At 36.0% G+C, this 16,807-nt stretch overlaps 1 protein-coding gene across 7 annotated transcripts in view; it reads left to right on the top strand.

The window, feature by feature from the left end:
- The window catches only part of PICALM (phosphatidylinositol binding clathrin assembly protein), a 65,656-nt gene that overhangs the window by 28,238 nt on the left and 20,611 nt on the right, over nt 1-16,807 (top strand). For 4 of the 7 annotated variants that reach the window (XM_064409671.1, XM_064409672.1, XM_064409673.1 and 1 more), the window contains exons 4-13: nt 780-882; nt 3,051-3,144; nt 3,645-3,756; nt 5,086-5,192; nt 6,380-6,421; nt 7,116-7,201; nt 8,433-8,556; nt 8,897-9,033; nt 11,319-11,419; nt 16,170-16,319. In XM_064409671.1, the coding sequence (XP_064265741.1) occupies nt 780-882; nt 3,051-3,144; nt 3,645-3,756; nt 5,086-5,192; nt 6,380-6,421; nt 7,116-7,201; nt 8,433-8,556; nt 8,897-9,033; nt 11,319-11,419; nt 16,170-16,319 (1,056 nt within the window). The remainder of the gene's footprint in view (nt 1-779; nt 883-3,050; nt 3,145-3,644; nt 3,757-5,085; nt 5,193-6,379; nt 6,422-7,115; nt 7,202-8,432; nt 8,557-8,896; nt 9,034-11,318; nt 11,420-16,169; nt 16,320-16,807) is intronic. The other 3 variants (XM_064409677.1, XM_064409678.1, XM_064409679.1) reach the window with 1 other exon arrangement.

Below are 16,807 nucleotides of genomic sequence, written 5' to 3'. Positions count from 1 at the left end.
GGTTCATATTTTTCAACTGGAAATCTTCCAAACTGTTATGCTGCAGTTCAGTGCAGTTCTGACCATACCTGTAGCTGGCATTGTTTTTTTCTCCTAAGGTGGTTCCTTACTTTGTCTACTGCTTCTTATATACTTCTGATCTTTGCCACAAGTGTACTACAACAGGCAGCCAAAGAGGTTGCCTGAGGACAGAAACCTTCTCAGTTATAACCAAGGCTCTATCAGGTTGTCATTTTTTGGAGTTTTAACTTGTATGGTCTCAGCATATCCTATGAACAGATCCTTCTTCTTAGTCTATACCCCTAGACTGACACTTATCAAAATATTTGCTCTCACTGCTAACTTAACAGAGAAAAATTTCTGTCATATTGTGGTGTTTCCATCAAAGCCTTTTTTTTTTATATTCAGTTGCAAATGAGACAAGGTGTTGGGGAGCTGGTGTGAATGCCTTTGTGAATGCATAATTTAATTTTTTAATAGTAATTTCTATTGTAGTATAAAAGAACTTGCATAAAAAATGACTTGGCTTGTGAAAGTGATTTGCTTAGGAAGTGAAGTGTAAACTTTTACATAGTTGAGGTTGTCTAGATATTTGTGGTATTGTCTGTTTGATTTACATGGTGACTACAATGATGTACGCAGTTATTTTCAGATCATATTTTTGCACAATTTTGCATAGTCAATGGAGCTGTCTTGTGTTAATATTTTGCACTTTATTTTGAATAACGTTCTTATTCTTTGATTAGGTAGGTAATAATCCCCTGAAACTTATTTTTTAGGTTATGACATGTCAACGTTTATCAGGCGGTATAGCAGGTATTTGAATGAAAAGGCAGTTTCCTATAGACAAGTGGCATTTGACTTCACAAAAGTAAAAAGAGGGTAAGGACTGCATTTTGTTCTACTGATCTTGAGGTTTTGTTGTATGTCCTGTAATTCTAGTGGAAAATACCAATGTTAGCTCAGGCTTAATACAGACAATAATGATTCCCTTTCTCTTTTGATTATCTCCCACGACACACAAAGGCCCAACTGCCCAATAATGTGTATTGCAAAAAATATTTTAATTCTGTTATTGTAATTTTTTATCTTTAAGCATTAACAGCTTAATATAAGGTATGCATGGAAGTCTATAGAAAAAAGTAGAAGTTTGAACAAATCTTTCACAATAGACTACATACTTTGCCTTTTATGTAATATAGAGGACCATGCAATTTATTTGTGCTTGTAGCTCTGGAAGGTTTAAATGACAGGTGAAACACCTTGCAGTCCTTCGTAGTGTTCCTCTGTTCTTGTCACAAAATATCTGTGGGAAGTTTACTACCTTTGTGAAGGTAGTGTAAGTTTGTACTTTTAATAATACATTACAGCAGATCCTATCCTGGGCTGGTCGATAGGAATACAAATTTTCCCTAGAAAGTGTGCTCATTTAAGAGAAATTAGTTATTTTGAGACCAGGTACCTGTTTACATGTAAAATAACACAGTGAAGAGCACCAGTAGTTTGGTAAATGACATGTTACAGTGAATTAATTAATCTGGAGCTCTTTTTTGGGAAGGCTGGAGAGAAGGTACCACTCACAGTTGAGTCTTTCTGTCTTTGTCCATTATCTTTTTATATGGTGCTTTTTAAGATTTAAAAGCATAATGCTAGTTTTACATTTGGGTGTCTTTTATCATCCATATAGGTGAATTTATATTGAAAATAAAAACTTAATGTTTAATCCACAGAAATCTGAATTTAATACTGTTGAATGAATTAATTGTAGTAATGGGCTCTCTAATGGTATTTTGCATTAATATTGTAAAGGCATTTGGAGTGGGGCCTTAGAACACTGGCCAAATCCCTTCTGCCTCCTTGCTGAGAATGTTGAGTCCATTTTGGTTTGAATTGTGACAGTAGAGTAAAAGGAGGATGCCTGGGCTCCTTTTTCTCATTCTGCCTTTAGAGTTGCTCGGATTGATTGCCAACAACACAAAACAGTATTTTCCAAACCTAAGGTTTGTGTGCGGTAAGGTGGCTGCAGCAGCTCTAGAGGGATGCATAGTTGTTTTAGGTCTAATAAGGTGAATTATTTAGCCTGCACCATGTGCCTGGAGGTCCTTCTGTGAGCCGAGAGGAATAACTGTTCTGATGGCAGCAATCTGTCTTTCCTTCTCCGTTTTAGTCCGGGCCCTCACACCCATGCTCTGCCCCATTCAGTTTCTTGCATTTTCTGTTTGCTGTTAGGAGTAAATACACAGCACAAGTAGAGAGCTGGAAGCAGCATGCTCCCCACTGCTTTCCAACCTGGAGAACAGCCACAAACTGTTCTGTGAAGATGCACTATGAGATTTGCACTTGCAGGAAGCATTTGGTTTGCTCTGTGCATGCTGATGAACTGCAAGGCTGTCTGATTTGTCTTACAGAAAGCAGTTGTTTCATGTCACTGAGGGGATTTAGTCCTTTCCTCAGCTGTTGCTTTTCTCAGATATTTTTGGTATTCACTTGATGTTTTTTTTCAAATGTGCAGCCAATCTTAGTCTAATCAATCTAAGCAATTAATAAACAAGCAAATATTGGTGGTCAGCTTTAAAAAGGAAATTTCATGTAGTCTCTAGAATCTTTCTGAAAAACATACTGCTGCATTTTTTTATTCTTTCTTTCTTCATAAGTTGAAAAGAGTCCAAACTGATACAAAATAATATTTGGGTGATTGGAAAAAGAATACATGAAAATTGCTTCAAAAATAATCTTTGGAGTTTTGTTTTTTATGTTACCTGATGCATTATAGCTTTCCTATATTTCTAAACACTATCAGTTTCATTTTCTTTGAATAAAAGTTTATCTTGGAGTAATATTTTGACCAAATAATTTGTCTTTCTGCGCTGCAGTTATTACGATTATGTTGGCTAGACACCATTCCTAAACACCACAAGGATGGCTTTGTATGGCAGAGACTTAAATGTTTTCTCTGATGACCTGATATATTTTCTGTTGTTTCTTACTAACAATTGCCTTCAAAATTCATGTGAAGAATTTTCTTTGTTGGTTTTTTTTTCTCACAATAGGGCTGATGGAGTGATGAGAACAATGAGCACAGAAAAACTGTTAAAAACTGTACCAATTATACAAAATCAAATGGATGCACTTCTTGACTTTAATGTAAGTTTAGCAGCATGTACATTTCTACAGACCATCAACTTGCTGTACAAATACGTAAAATAGGTCAAGATTAAATGTCTTGCTCTTGGTTCCATGTTATCTGCACAGCTTAAAGAGCACAAATTATTTTATGCGTTGGTATACCCCCAAGAAATCAGAAAAAAATAGATACAATGCTCACTAGAGAGAATGCTTTGTGCTAAATTACTGTGTTTTTATTGTGTATCTTATGTAAGAATTGCTTGTTTGTTGAAAAGCTGATTATTTATGTCCTCTGTCTTTTAGTTACGTTAGTTAACATTAGCATTGGTTAACAAAAATGTCTGCCAAAATGATTTAATTATGTGGTGAAACTGTTGGTTAGTTATAGTGGTACTTCCTGCTAACAGCCAGTGAGATGACTGAAAAGCCTGTCTTGAGATAGTGAGCTGAAATTTAACTAGAAGTTTTCCAGTAAGAGATCAATCCTGTTCAATTAACTTTTTCTCTGATCTTCCTAGGTTAATAGCAATGAACTTACAAATGGTGTAATTAATGCTGCCTTCATGCTCCTCTTCAAAGATGCCATTAGACTGTTCGCGGCATATAACGAAGGGATTATTAACCTCTTGGGTAAATACAACTGCTTTCTGCAATGCTCAGCTCTGGGGGGGAACTCAGTGAATGATTCATGAGAGCTGCTCTCTTGAGAAACTGAAACAGTCTTACTGTAAAACATCAAAATTTTACTGTTATTTCGAGTGTTTGTCTGTGCAGTTGCATTTGACATTGCTTTGTACCCAGGGTTAGGTAAAATCTGAAAGCAAAGTCCATCCAAGATTTTATTCACCTTTTTTTTTCTTGCATTGCTTTGTTGGGTATTTTTGTGTGCTTTGGTTTTGGGTTTGTGTTTTTTGGTGTTTTTTTTTTATTTTGTCTTATTGAACTGCATGGCAAACTTGAATTATAATATTAATGTTGGTTGGGGATTTTCTTAAGAAACAATTTGTGTTTCCTAGTAAAGGAATCAGTTATGGTCAGTTGCAAATCTGCGGTCACAACATCAGTGATGGCTTGGCTGTTGAAACTTCAATGTTGCTTTGTTTCCATGACTGGTTGTCTTATTTTCCTAGATTAATGAGAATTAAAAATTCAGGGTTAAGGCCCTTTCACTTACACATACTGGAGATGAATTTTCCTAAATTTAGGAAAGAATTAAGTTGAAAGTAATCGGTTGACTTACTTGATTTTGTTATGCTGTCATTACCCAGTGCTTGCAAAATGAAAAGCCAAATCCAGAATAAGTCAGTAAGGGACAATCTGAAGTCAGTCAGTCTTCCAGTGTGATGCCCCTGTCAGCTTCCTTTCCCTTGGTAAGAAATAATATGCACTTGCTTTCAACTTATGCTTTGAGTGAAGCTTAATAAAAAAGAAGCAACAGGCCTTGAAAGGGCTTTTTGAAAGAGGAGTGGGACCCTCTCACTTTCAGCACTGGTGTTTTCTGCCCCAGACCATAGTAAGAGGCATCAGTTTGTCAGACAAGATCAAAATCTTGCCTGATATCTGACCACTGGAATAGAGTAGATATTTGACTGCCAGATTGTAAAACTGCCCTTTCTTTCTTTGTTTGTTCTTCTTCCCAAGAAGATGAATTTACATTTCTTTGAGTGACCTATTCTTAAACTTGATTGTCCTCTTCAAGGTGGTTATGCTTTTGTGGTAGCTAGTACCTGGTAAGGTACTAGATGTAAGGTAAGGTGTAATTGCATGCATTGAACGAATAGCTCACATTTGACAGAACTTTTTGTCATTTGGTGCAAGTTAGATGTAATGACTTCTGCAGTTATCATAATAACAGATCTGCAGGTATTTTCTGCTTGCCTTGGTGTATATGCTTTTACTTTGCATATCCTTTGCAAATCTTGATTTCTTATTTAATGCAATTATTCTTACTGTTTCTAGAAAAATACTTTGATATGAAAAAGAACCAATGCAAAGAAGGCCTTGATATATATAAGAAGTTCCTCACTAGAATGACACGTATCTCAGAGTTCCTTAAAGTTGCAGAGGTAAACTTAAGCCAATCAACTTAGCTGTTTATTTGAAAAAGCTTGTAAAGTGCTTATTTTATCATAAAACAGGTCTTTCTTCCTTTCTGCTTATTTGCTATTCTCTCAAGGGTCATCTTGTTCATCACTGGTGATTAGTTAATTTGAGGACTGTATTGGAAAACCTGACTGTGGAGTGCTTATTGGTTTATCTTTTACTTGAGGAGAGTGTATTAATGTGCATTTTAAAATTTCCTTGGTTATGGAATACTTGTGAGCTTTCTTTCAAGAATAGACTTGCTTTGAACAAACAAAGGAACCTTCACGGTCATCTGCTTTCTATGTTTCTAGCTGTGGTCTAGTTTGAAACCCACAATTCTACCAGAAGTTTTAGATGTAATAACAGCTTCAGAAATAAGCAACTGAGACAAACAGATGAACATGGGATTTCTTCAAGATTTTTTGCTGTAGGTGTGCTCATAGAGGGAAAAGCAATTACCTTGCAAAATGTTTACTATGTGGGTTTTTAAAGAAAAATGCTTAGTATGTTGCCTTCCTGTTTCTAGATCACTGCTAAATTGATATCCTAATATTATGTAATTCCTCAGTTGAGGTGTGCTCCTCTTCTTGTTTTTATTTCCTTGGTATTCATACCTCTCTTAACAAATTAATAAGCCTACAAGCTTGGCTTGCTGTCTGTCCTGACAGTGTCTCTGTCAGAGATACTGTCTTCAGCTGATAAGACCATCAGCTGAAGTTGAGAGTATTGATCTTTCTGTTGTAACAGTATATGTCCTGCTGCAAACATCCTAAATTTCATCTGCATTTTAGGAAAATGTTTCTTTACAAAACTTCATTGATGCTTTGTTTCATCAAATATATCCTGCGTATCAGTAGGTCTGAGAGTTTGCCATGTAAATTGTGAGATAGGCAAACTTCTTCAGGTTCTAAAACACTAGGTTCTTGCTCTCTTGTTTCTGAGGTTCTATCTGTTAAAATATCTGTATAATATACCTGCTTCAATGTATATACATTTAAGAAGAATTTATTATAACCAGCCATTAGGAGTACAGACTCTGGAGATGTAAAATTTGTATTGAACAGGTTTGTGCTTTTTGCATTACTTCATGTTAACGTTGTTTCCTTTCTGAGCATCTCTGCCTTAAACAAAAGAAAACAGGTTCTAAAGCTCATTTGTTTTATTACAGCAAGTTGGAATTGACAGAGGAGATATACCAGATCTCTCACAGGTAAATAAACCTATTATGTATTTGCCAGTGCATGTATGTGTAATTTTAGGGTTGCATGATCAGAAATGCCATTATGATACTCACTTAGGCATTATTGTATACATTGTTACCAAGTTCTCTCAGTTTGTGATTAAATCCAAGCTCTGTCAGAGCCTGGCTTTTATATTCTGTGATCCTGTTGTAAAATTTTTATAGCATTTCTGTCATTCTCTAATTGAATTTTAAGATAACCTTATTTCCGTCATGCTTGAAGACGCAGGTTATGTCTGTGAGGTCACATAATGCAAGTCTTGCATGATATTACGAAGCTGTGGCTTTTAGCAGCCTTGCGTTTGGCTATATGCCTATTGAAGTTAATGTGAAGGCTTGCAGAACATGCACAAAGAAATTACTCTAGGTACAATTTCCTTCTTAGTGTCTCTTAAAACACTGACTGCTTCTGATTATCTGCCTGCTGTTTCCTAGCTGTTAATTTTAACATTTCATTACTTATTTCAGTCCTTGCTGATCAATCATTGTGATGGAATAATGTAATGAGTCAACATCACCTTATACTTGAAGTCATTAAGTACGTACAGAATGCCAAGAGGGAGTAAAAATATTCAGAGCTGTTGTACCAGTTGCCCTAGAGTTGTCTGAAAATATTTGAACTATTGGTTCCTTCAAATGTATTCCCCAATGTCTCTCTTTGCAGGCACCGAGTAGCCTTCTTGATGCTTTGGAACAACATTTAGCTTCTCTAGAGGGGAAGAAAATCAAAGATTCCACAGCTGCAAGCAGGTGCTTATACGCTTGTCCTTTTGGACAGTTGTCAAATCGAGTGTTAAATCAGGTTTTTTTTCAATTTCATTGTAAATTAAGATTTGAGGAGGCTTCCTTAAAGGCATTGTATGAGCAATGATGGATTAGCATGTTGTCATATCTTAAAACAGCTTCTTTCAGGTCAGCAGAACTAGAATCCAAGGAGCTGTAAGGGCATCCTCTAGCATCCCTACTTATACTTTTAGCTTTTGATCCTGAACTTCTGAAGAGAAACTAAGTTTCTTTCATTTACTACCTGCAAATGTTCATTTTATATTAATAATTAGACTTCTGCAAGGTATGTAACATGAATAAATGCATGTTGTTAGACTTTTACATCTCAGCTTTAATCCCTGTTTTGTCAGAAGAAAGGACATGCTTCCAGGAAGTCCTTATATTAAGAATGAATTTTGAAAGTAATTGGAAGTGAAAGCCATAATGCATAGAATTAAATTATTGTGAGTGCTTTCCAAAATACAGCAGGAAATATAGAAAAGTCCCCTCTACATGACAAATTTCATTGTTCAAATTTAACAAAGCATAATCTTGGGGGTAAGAGTAAGACTTGTAAAATTAAATAGCATTTCTTTATTGCATGTTCAAAAACAGAGGCAGTAATATTTTATGAGCTCATTATGGCAGTGACTATTAGGGCACTGTTTATTTCTAAAAATTAGAAATAATGCTAATTTTTAGCATATTTGCTTTCTTTTATAAGATTACTCTGTTAAAAGTTAAATATTTGGTTTGTGTCTTTTTGCATACTGTTAAACATGATGATAAATTACAAATTTCCTTCGGGATATATTAAAAGCATTGATAGTTTGTTCACTAAGCCTGTGAAATTAACAACAATTTGAAATGGAGCTCAACAATTTGAAATGACTGGAGATTGCCTAAAATGATATTATTTGTAGGCACACAGCAAACAGGAAAAGAGAAAAGGCTTCAAATGTGAGTTTTGTGATGCAGTTTGGAGGGGAAGCATTTAAGGTGGAAAATCGAAAAGCCAGCAGAGTACACTGCAAGATTTCTGGGCATTTTTAATTTTGCATTTCATATAATGTATCTTATTTAAACTTTTCACTTGTGCAGTGTAAGATCTAGCCAATGCTACAGAGAGCTCAGGAGGAGACTGGGTGGATATGAGCGAGCTGCTATCACGTGTTGTCTGTTAACAGCCAGCTTTTCTCCTGTCCAATTACTTTAGGGCTACCACCCTTTCCAATGCAGTCTCTTCCCTTGCAAGCACTGGCCTGTCCCTCACAAAAGTGGATGAAAGGGAAAAACAAGCTGCGTTAGAGGAAGAACAGGCTCTCTTAAAAGCTTTAAAGGTAAGCATACAGAATTTTTAATTGAAAATGCTTTTCCTGTGTTCTTTTTCATAGCTTATTAGGATTCATAAAGAAGCAAAGGGGAAACCAGAGTTTTTAATAATGAACATGTACTGTTGGCAAAGTGCTGGAAATAGAATTGTGTTTACTTAGATGGTACAGCTTGTGGAGGGTTTGTTAAAATAGTTTTCTGAAGCATTTGTGGCACCACTGACTCCTGTAATTACAAGTGGCGAACACTAGTGTGTGGAATAAATGATTCTTTAGTTCTGCTTTATTTACCTCCAATGTCATATACACAAATATTCAGATTTCTTATACCAGCTCATTTTCCCAACAGGAGCAACGTCTAAAAGAACTTGCAAAGAAGCCTCATACCTCTTTAACCACAGCAGCTTCTCCTGTGTCAACTGCAGCAGGAAGCATAATGACTACACCAGCCATTGATATTTTTTCTACCCCTAGCTCCTCTAACAGGTATGCTGAATCCTCCACTGGGAGATGTTCTGCCCCAAGGGTTTCCTCTAAACTTCTGCCGCAGAGTGTATATTGCACAAGATTGGTTGGGTGTAGAGTACATTAGCAATGTGATAAGAAATTATAGTGAAGCTGATGGGAAAACAGCCTATTGAAATAAATAACATAAAACTGTGTTCTCATCTCTTTGCAGAGGTTGCTGGTAAAAACGGACTGCTGACAGCCCTTGTAGCTGTTATTAGTCCGTAAGCCAGATGATTGGAACTGTAAAATACACATGCTTTGTCCCTAAGGAACATTACAAGTAAATTTGAGAAGTCAAATAAAAATTCTGGTTGAGAAGTCATGCATAAAATGCATTTCTAGACCTTTAAAGGTAGAAAGGCAAATATTCTGGCTAGTTTTTCCAAAAAAGAAAAGCCTGAAACGGGGTTTGAAATGAAAGGCAGGTCTTGTGTTGTATCTGGAAGATTTCTGCAAGGACCTGCAAAGAAAGTGCAGGAGTACTCACTGCATGCTAATCCTGGTCTTTGACTAACAGGAGCTGTTGGTATGAGCAAGTGTGTGATCTTCATTCTGTAAAATACCTGTCAAACTAAGCAGCAGCAGAAGGTACAGTGCTTTTATCAGTATAGAAGGAATCCATGCTCTGAAGTCATATTTTTTGCTTTGAGCCTGATCCTAAACCTGAAGGGATTGCTTAGTTGTTCTGTTAGAGCTCACATAAGAATCTATTGCTCTTTTGACAGCTTTCTTTCCCATTAGAAAGCTATTGTAGGAAATTACTTGACACCAAATATGTGGTAAATAGCTGAGTCACATATAAGAAGCTAGAGAATCTGTCAGTGTTAGTAACAGACTTCCTGGTAAAAAGATTTTTTTAAATTGCTTTTTAGAGGCCAGAAAACTTGAAATGGGTGTGTGCTTTGAACTTGCGTATCTGATGTTGTTTCTTAAGAGGTCTGAAACATAGAAACATCTGATAAATCTTCTTTAAACAGACAGAAATGCTGCATAGTGAGGACAAGATTGTTTTCTTGTAAAAAAACTCCAAATGCTAGTTTTTCTTGTTCAAATTTCCTTGCTGGCAGAATGACTGTTATGAGCAAAGAACAGATTTTAAAGCAGGAGTTGTCATGAAGGGGATATGCTGGGTCAGAAGGTCAGTGGCTTGCTATTAGATGCAATGTGTCTGGTTAATCCCTGTCATTATCTTCAACAAGCTTTACCTTTAAAATTGTCTTTATTCAGCTGCGCACATTACAGGGCAATGCCAGACCATGCTGCTTTTTAATAGGAGCGGTAGTGGCAAAATGTGATTTTAATCACTGCTGAAATGAATCATGCAATACCAAAAACTGTGAATTATGCAAGTGATAGGGTGAACAAGAAATATACAGAAATCTAGTATGTCATTACTAGCCATTAAACTCTTGTGCTGGTCTCATTTAGAGAGATGTTTGGGTGTCACAGTGATTCAACTTCTGTGCTTAGTAGAAGACATATGTGCAGATTTGGGTTCATTTCATGTCCTGAAAGTTTCTGGGAGAAGACCAGTAATCTTTTTTTTTCTTTTCTTTTTTTCCCAAGACTTATTTAAAGTGTAAAATGAACTCTCTGCAAGGAGATGAATTTTACTCTTGAAGTTCTTGTCTGACTCAAATTAATGCAGCAGTTGTATATAAGCCTTGACTCTTAATTTCCATGTGATGTTATAAGGTCTCAGTTTGGTTTTGAATGGTCTAAAATGCGCACTTAAATATGTTTTCATTCACATGCCTGATGTGCGATCAAGTGTTTCAAGGCCTTTTAGATTTTTCTTTCCCCAAAGGTCTTCAATAGCTCATGGCTGTGACGTAGTTTCTCAGCAGAGATGGAAGTTGTGGAATTTAGAGTAATACTTTGGTGGTGCAGCCCATTAGAGTTCATTTTGACTGTCTTTTTTTGTTGTGTTATAGAGTTTTCATGAGGTGACTTTAAAAGTTTATGAAGAGTTCTGAATATAACATCTAGCCTGGTGTTGGACTGTGAAGACAAGTGTCTTTGTCTTGGACAGCTTTGAGAAAAGTCCCTTGGCATAACATAAACTTACCTTGCTGAATTAACACCTTTTTACAGAATTGAAAATATGGAGCTCACCAGCCCTTCTGATTTTGGCTCAGTTTTATCCATTTTATAATAACCATTTTGTAACAAAGCTTTCATTAATGATGACAGTGGCTAGTGTTTGCATATATTGAAAACTGTGATGTAGTTCAAACAGTTGTATTAATTTATCTTTGTAGCACTTCCAAGCTGCCAAATGATCTGCTTGATTTGCAGCCAACTTTTCATCCGTCTGTACATCCTATATCAGCTGCTCCACAAGTAGGAAGTACCTGGGGAGGTAAGAATTCTGAGTTGGATTAAGGTTCTAATTGCTATGGCCATGTTCCTGTACATATTCCCCCTAATACGGGGCTAGTTCCTCCTTAAAGAGAGAGATCTTAAGACATTACAGGTGAATAAAGGGATGAGAAAGCAAAATATGTGTATAGATAAAAATCATGTAGCAGTGTGTGGTAATTCTAATTTTTTTAATATGTTTTCTTATTAGCAAAGTTACTTTAATTGTTGATGAGCTCTGCCAGCCTCATAACTGCTCTCTTCAAGATCCACATAGCCAGCTGCAGAAACGTAGCTGTTTAAAAGTCAGTTCAGTGAAGATGTCAAAGAGGCATTCTGTGCTGCAAACACAGGAACCTGAATTCAAGACCATTTTAATACATATTTTAAATTTTGTCTAATATTAAATCAAATTTCCTGGTGATGTTAATGTAGAACTTGCATGAAGCCTGAAAGGAAGCACTTGTGACAACTGTGCACAGAAAGAACGGCCAGAGTTAGTTACTGAAATAATAAGACTTCTCTTTACAAATTCTCTGCTATATTTCATATAACTACAACAGCAAATCAGCTAAAAGCTGTGGTTGGACATCTTAAGTGAGAGACAAAATTTATATTCTTCCCTCTGAAATGTGCTCCAGAACATCCAAATTTTCGTTCTGCCCAATTTCTAGGATGGACTGAATAAGCTGAAATGATCTTATTGGTACAGTCAAGTTCTCAAACCACAGGGTCAAGCAAGAGAGTTCTAGAAAGTCATGAATTTTCCTTCTAGATTGGTCTGAGTACTGCAGCATTTTGATGTTTACTCTGAGTTCTTGGCTGCTTTGCAGTGTTCCAGAATAATTCAGATACAGCATTATATTGCCAATATAACTGTTGGTTTATAATGGTGGAGGATTCAAGAGCTTTATTACAGATGGAGAGGGAGGTTGTGTTGGTTTATTTTTCTGTATAAATGACGCTTAATAAAATAGTAAACTCCTGAACTGTGTGGCTATTTCCAGATTATTTTTTTATAAACTAGATGCTTGCAAAAATGTTTTATTTTATGATGTGAAAAATTGGGAGTTGCTGCTTCAGGAAGTTTCATAGGTATCAGAACAACCCTGTTCTAAATTTTTACTTCCCTATTTCTTTTTATGAGCTATAGCTCTTAACATCTTTCCAGCTATCTAATGTATCTTCATAATAAGCTGTGTATGTATTCTGCTTTCCTATTTACTTTTTGCTGTGTACTTTGTTTTCTATACCTTCTCACATTTGTTTGTAGGGAAATAACACAATTTTGAGTGAGGAAGACACTACTAATATAGGTGGCAGCTTCCAAAATAAATGAGTAGTTTGCTTGTTCTTTAGTTCTGCTGAGCAAAGCATCTTTGGAGAAAGACGTAGTGAGGAGTGTATGGAGTGAGGCATACAAATTTCAGTGCTATAATAGGCTTAGAGTTTAGAAATGGAGAAAAAATGGTTTGGCTCATCTTGATTGCTTTTTGCACAATACCTTCTGTTTCAGCTTGTCCTGTTTGTTTCATGTGTGAGATATGAAAGGGGAACTATCTGCCTCTCAAAGATCACATCACAATTTGGCATTTCTTCATGACCCTGAAAGTTGAGCCTGAAAGTCTGTGTTTGTTCAATGTTGTGTTGCTCGTGGTATGAATCTTCAGTACTAGTTGTTGATTTTTCTGCTTACTATTGACACATTGCTAAATACTTATAAGAATTAATTAACTATAAAGATTTTGGATTGTCTTCTGAAGTTTTAGGCTAAAATTCTGGGATCACCATTTTTTGTGTTACCTTTCATCAAAAAATCCCCAGCTCTTCAGCTTTACAGACATAAACACACTTTACACAGGTGAGGTAGATAAGAAGTGCTTTCCACGTTTTACAGATGGGGAAATCTGAGCAGTTAACTGACTTGTCTGAAGTCATACGGCAAGTCAGTGGCAGAGCCAAGAATGGAACCTGAGCTATTTCCAGTCCTGTGCTCTAACCACTGCACAGCATCCCTCCCTTAGGTAATTTTCTGACATGCTGATGTTTGTATTTTGGTGTATATGGTGGCTTTGAGAAGAGTATCAGATCAGCTGAAATCAGTTACTGTTAAAAATTTTATGCAGAAGCTCTTAGGTGTGTAATAAAACAATAAATTGTTACAGAAGCATTATATTTGGGTCATTGCCTTTAGTTTGTGCTTCCAAAAATGTAAAAACTAACAAGGTTAAACTCCTGGGCAGTGGATTCTCTGATTGTGTATTTTCACTTTACCTATTTCAGACTGTAAAAGATACCATTGAAAATCCTTTGTCACTGTTTTTTTCAGACAAAATACTTCTAATTGGATTACTTAAAGGTAGAAATTTGCAAATTTCAAACTACTCTTTTAAATGCACTTAAATTATTAATGCCTAATGAGAGCATGCAGGTGCAGAATGATTCCATAGACACAAACAGATGCCATTTGTATTCAAGGATGAAATTGGGCTTTAAAAACATTGAGGTGTTGCTTCCAGAATTGACAGCAATTTTTAATACTTGAATATAAATGGGTTTAAATGTAAATTAGGGTTTAAAACCCAATTAATTTTTGGTTTCTTTTGTTACTAGCATTCGCAAGTTCTGAGACTTGGACGAGATTGGACATGCTGGCTAGAGTTAGAATCGGGTAGACAAGCAAAGAATCTGAGAAAGCGTTAAATTTCTGAGCAAATCTTGATAATCTGAAGTTGGATTATCTTGTCTAACTAGTCAAAACACAGAAAGTTCCATATACAACCTTGGGAATTGGGAAGAGAAAGTTTTTGGTTGTTTTCTGGATGAGTGCATGTGTAAAATAATTTTAGTCGATGGTAGTTTCAGACAAATACAGTTAAAAACTTGTGCTTCTTAATTTCTTCCATATTGTTCTGTCTGTACTATTTATTTGGGTTCTTTGGAGACCATTACAGCTATTTCTGGTATATTTCCCAGCTATCAATCTATACCTAAACTTCAGAAGCAAAACATGTATCAGTGTGGAAATGAACATTTTGACCCATCTGTTTGAATTTTTTCCACTTATGTAATATATATAAAGAGAACCAATAAAATAAGTAGAACGTGAAGCAGCAACAGAAAGAGCAAGGAAGAACTGATGAACAGATAATCTGCCCCATTTTTATTGACAGATTTGTTTCTTCTACATCTTTAAAAATGGCATTCAAAGCAGAAAGCAGTTTTAAGGAGTAGCTGAAACAAGGACTTAGCTTCAGGCAACTGGCTGATTGGCATGTCCAGTATAGAAAACATCATAAGGCAATATGTAATTTTGTATTTGTGTCATATATTACAAATATTATATCAGCTTATTCTGCTTATCTTTTATTCAGTGTTGGACACTGTCATTTTGCTGACTGAATGATTTAGGAAAAGGTCTTTTAGGTATTTCACTTGTTCTTGCAACATAGCCAAGCAATTTGGGGAAAAGTCAGGTCTTACCTAATAACATATCTTGAGCTTGCAGCAAATCAAAGCATGCTTTAAGGCTGCAAAGAGTAATGTAGTTATTTTGTTTCCATTAGGACTTTTGTGCAGCTGAGTGGGACTTACAGCTAAGAATCAGGAGGTCAGATTCAGGCAGAGAAAATAATTTACACTTCAAAACTGCTTCATGCAGCACGATGGTATTTACAAGAGTTATGGATAAATGCATAAACTGGCCAGGTTAAAAAAAAAAGGGCCAAGAACTGAAGTATTTAACACATCTTTCCTGTAATTGTTATTCAGAAATTTCTCTGTAGTGGCACTGTCTAGAAGATCAAGCTGCAGTTCTAGGCACAATAATGAGTAGGACTAGATACAGCCCTTGCTGATCTTACCTAGTGAGTTCTTAAATTTTCCATCAAGGTTTCACAGGCTCTGAAACTAGACAGCTAAACCACAGCTCCTTCAGTGAACAAGTGTTATAGCTGCCTTCTTTATCCTGTTTATCTGTTGGATTCTGATTTACAGGAATACTTTAGCTTGGCAACTACATCCATTCTCAGGAAACCTTGAAACTATGTGCCTTGGGAAGTCACTTGTATATATCCATGTTTCCTTCATTCCAGTACGGTCCGACAGTTTTTTTAGTAAGGAACATATTCCTCGTTACGGCTTAGTGTCTGTTGTCTGTAAAAGCAGAGCAGTCCTTTGCTTGCTTGCAGGTAACAGCATACCCACAACAAGCTGCTGTTCCTGATGCCCCAGGTACCAAGGAAAGTGCTTATGTCCTGTATGTTACCTTTGTATAATCATAGCTCTTGAAAATTTCGTGATGCTCAGTAACAGAAAAATCCATAAATAGAGTCTGGAGAAAGAGAAATTCAGATCAGTTTGTTTTGTTAAGGTTTGTAAAGTTGTCTTGGGGATTTTATTGCATGGAATCCTCGTGTAGCACCTTGGGCTCTGTAGAGCTGACAGGCATCCCCTGCTCCAGAGATTTTGTTGCAAATGTCAGAACATTAGTGTGAGAAACAAAAAGTGATTGTGTTTGAAGAGGAATAATGTAGTTAGTTTCAGTCTAAAACACACTCAAGAAGAAGCACAGTTTAGAAGGTGGTGTTAATAATTTAAAAATTAAAAAAGAAGAAATTAGTAGCTAGTATCTGCAGTGCTGGACAACTTGAAAGTGAGATAAATAGCTAGGTCATCCCAAACTTAGATGTCAGGAGAAAACTAAATCTGTCTCCTTTTTCTTCTTTCTCTTGCTTTCTGGAATTGAACAGATCCTTTTTCTGCTACTGTTGATAGTGTTGATGATGCCATTCCAAACCTAAATCCTTTCCTTACAAAAACTAATGATGCTGCTCATCTGTCTGTGTCTTCTGATGTATCTACTTTCACCAGTAGGACACCCACACATGAAATATTTGTTGGTAAAGTACCATTTTAAACTAATTTCCTATTTCCTAAAAATTTAACATTATTTTAGTTTCTAAAATATATTTTTGCAGCCTTTCAGAAAATAAAAGCTGGCCATTTGGGGCTGATTTTGTGCTATGTTAGGATTTGATTTAGTAGCTCTACAATAAAAATGGTGTTAAAATCCTTTCTTGTCTGCCTAGATGGGATTCTAACCTGATGTAAAGAAACAGTTATAGTTAGAGCAGTTGCTTGAGTGCAGTTTTACATTCTCTTGTACTTGGGAATTTTAAGGTAAAATGCTGCATATGCCTGAGAAAGAAAATGCTGTTACTTTCTTCCTCAGGTTGAAATGCTCTTTTTAAACAAAGGAGTCTAATCTGATTATTTTTTTTTATAGTTGAAGTTTTTGCCCCAGTCATGTAGTCATTAACAAAGCTATTAAAGTCGTGCACATATTGATGCATAATCTACTGTTTACCTATGGGGCCATAAACTAATA

This window comes from Passer domesticus, chromosome 2 (genome assembly GCF_036417665.1).
Source record: "Passer domesticus isolate bPasDom1 chromosome 2, bPasDom1.hap1, whole genome shotgun sequence".
NCBI classification, from domain to species: Eukaryota; Metazoa; Chordata; class Aves; order Passeriformes; family Passeridae; genus Passer; species Passer domesticus.
Note: the sequence above shows the minus strand (reverse complement) of the source record. Positions and strands in the feature narration are given on the sequence as shown.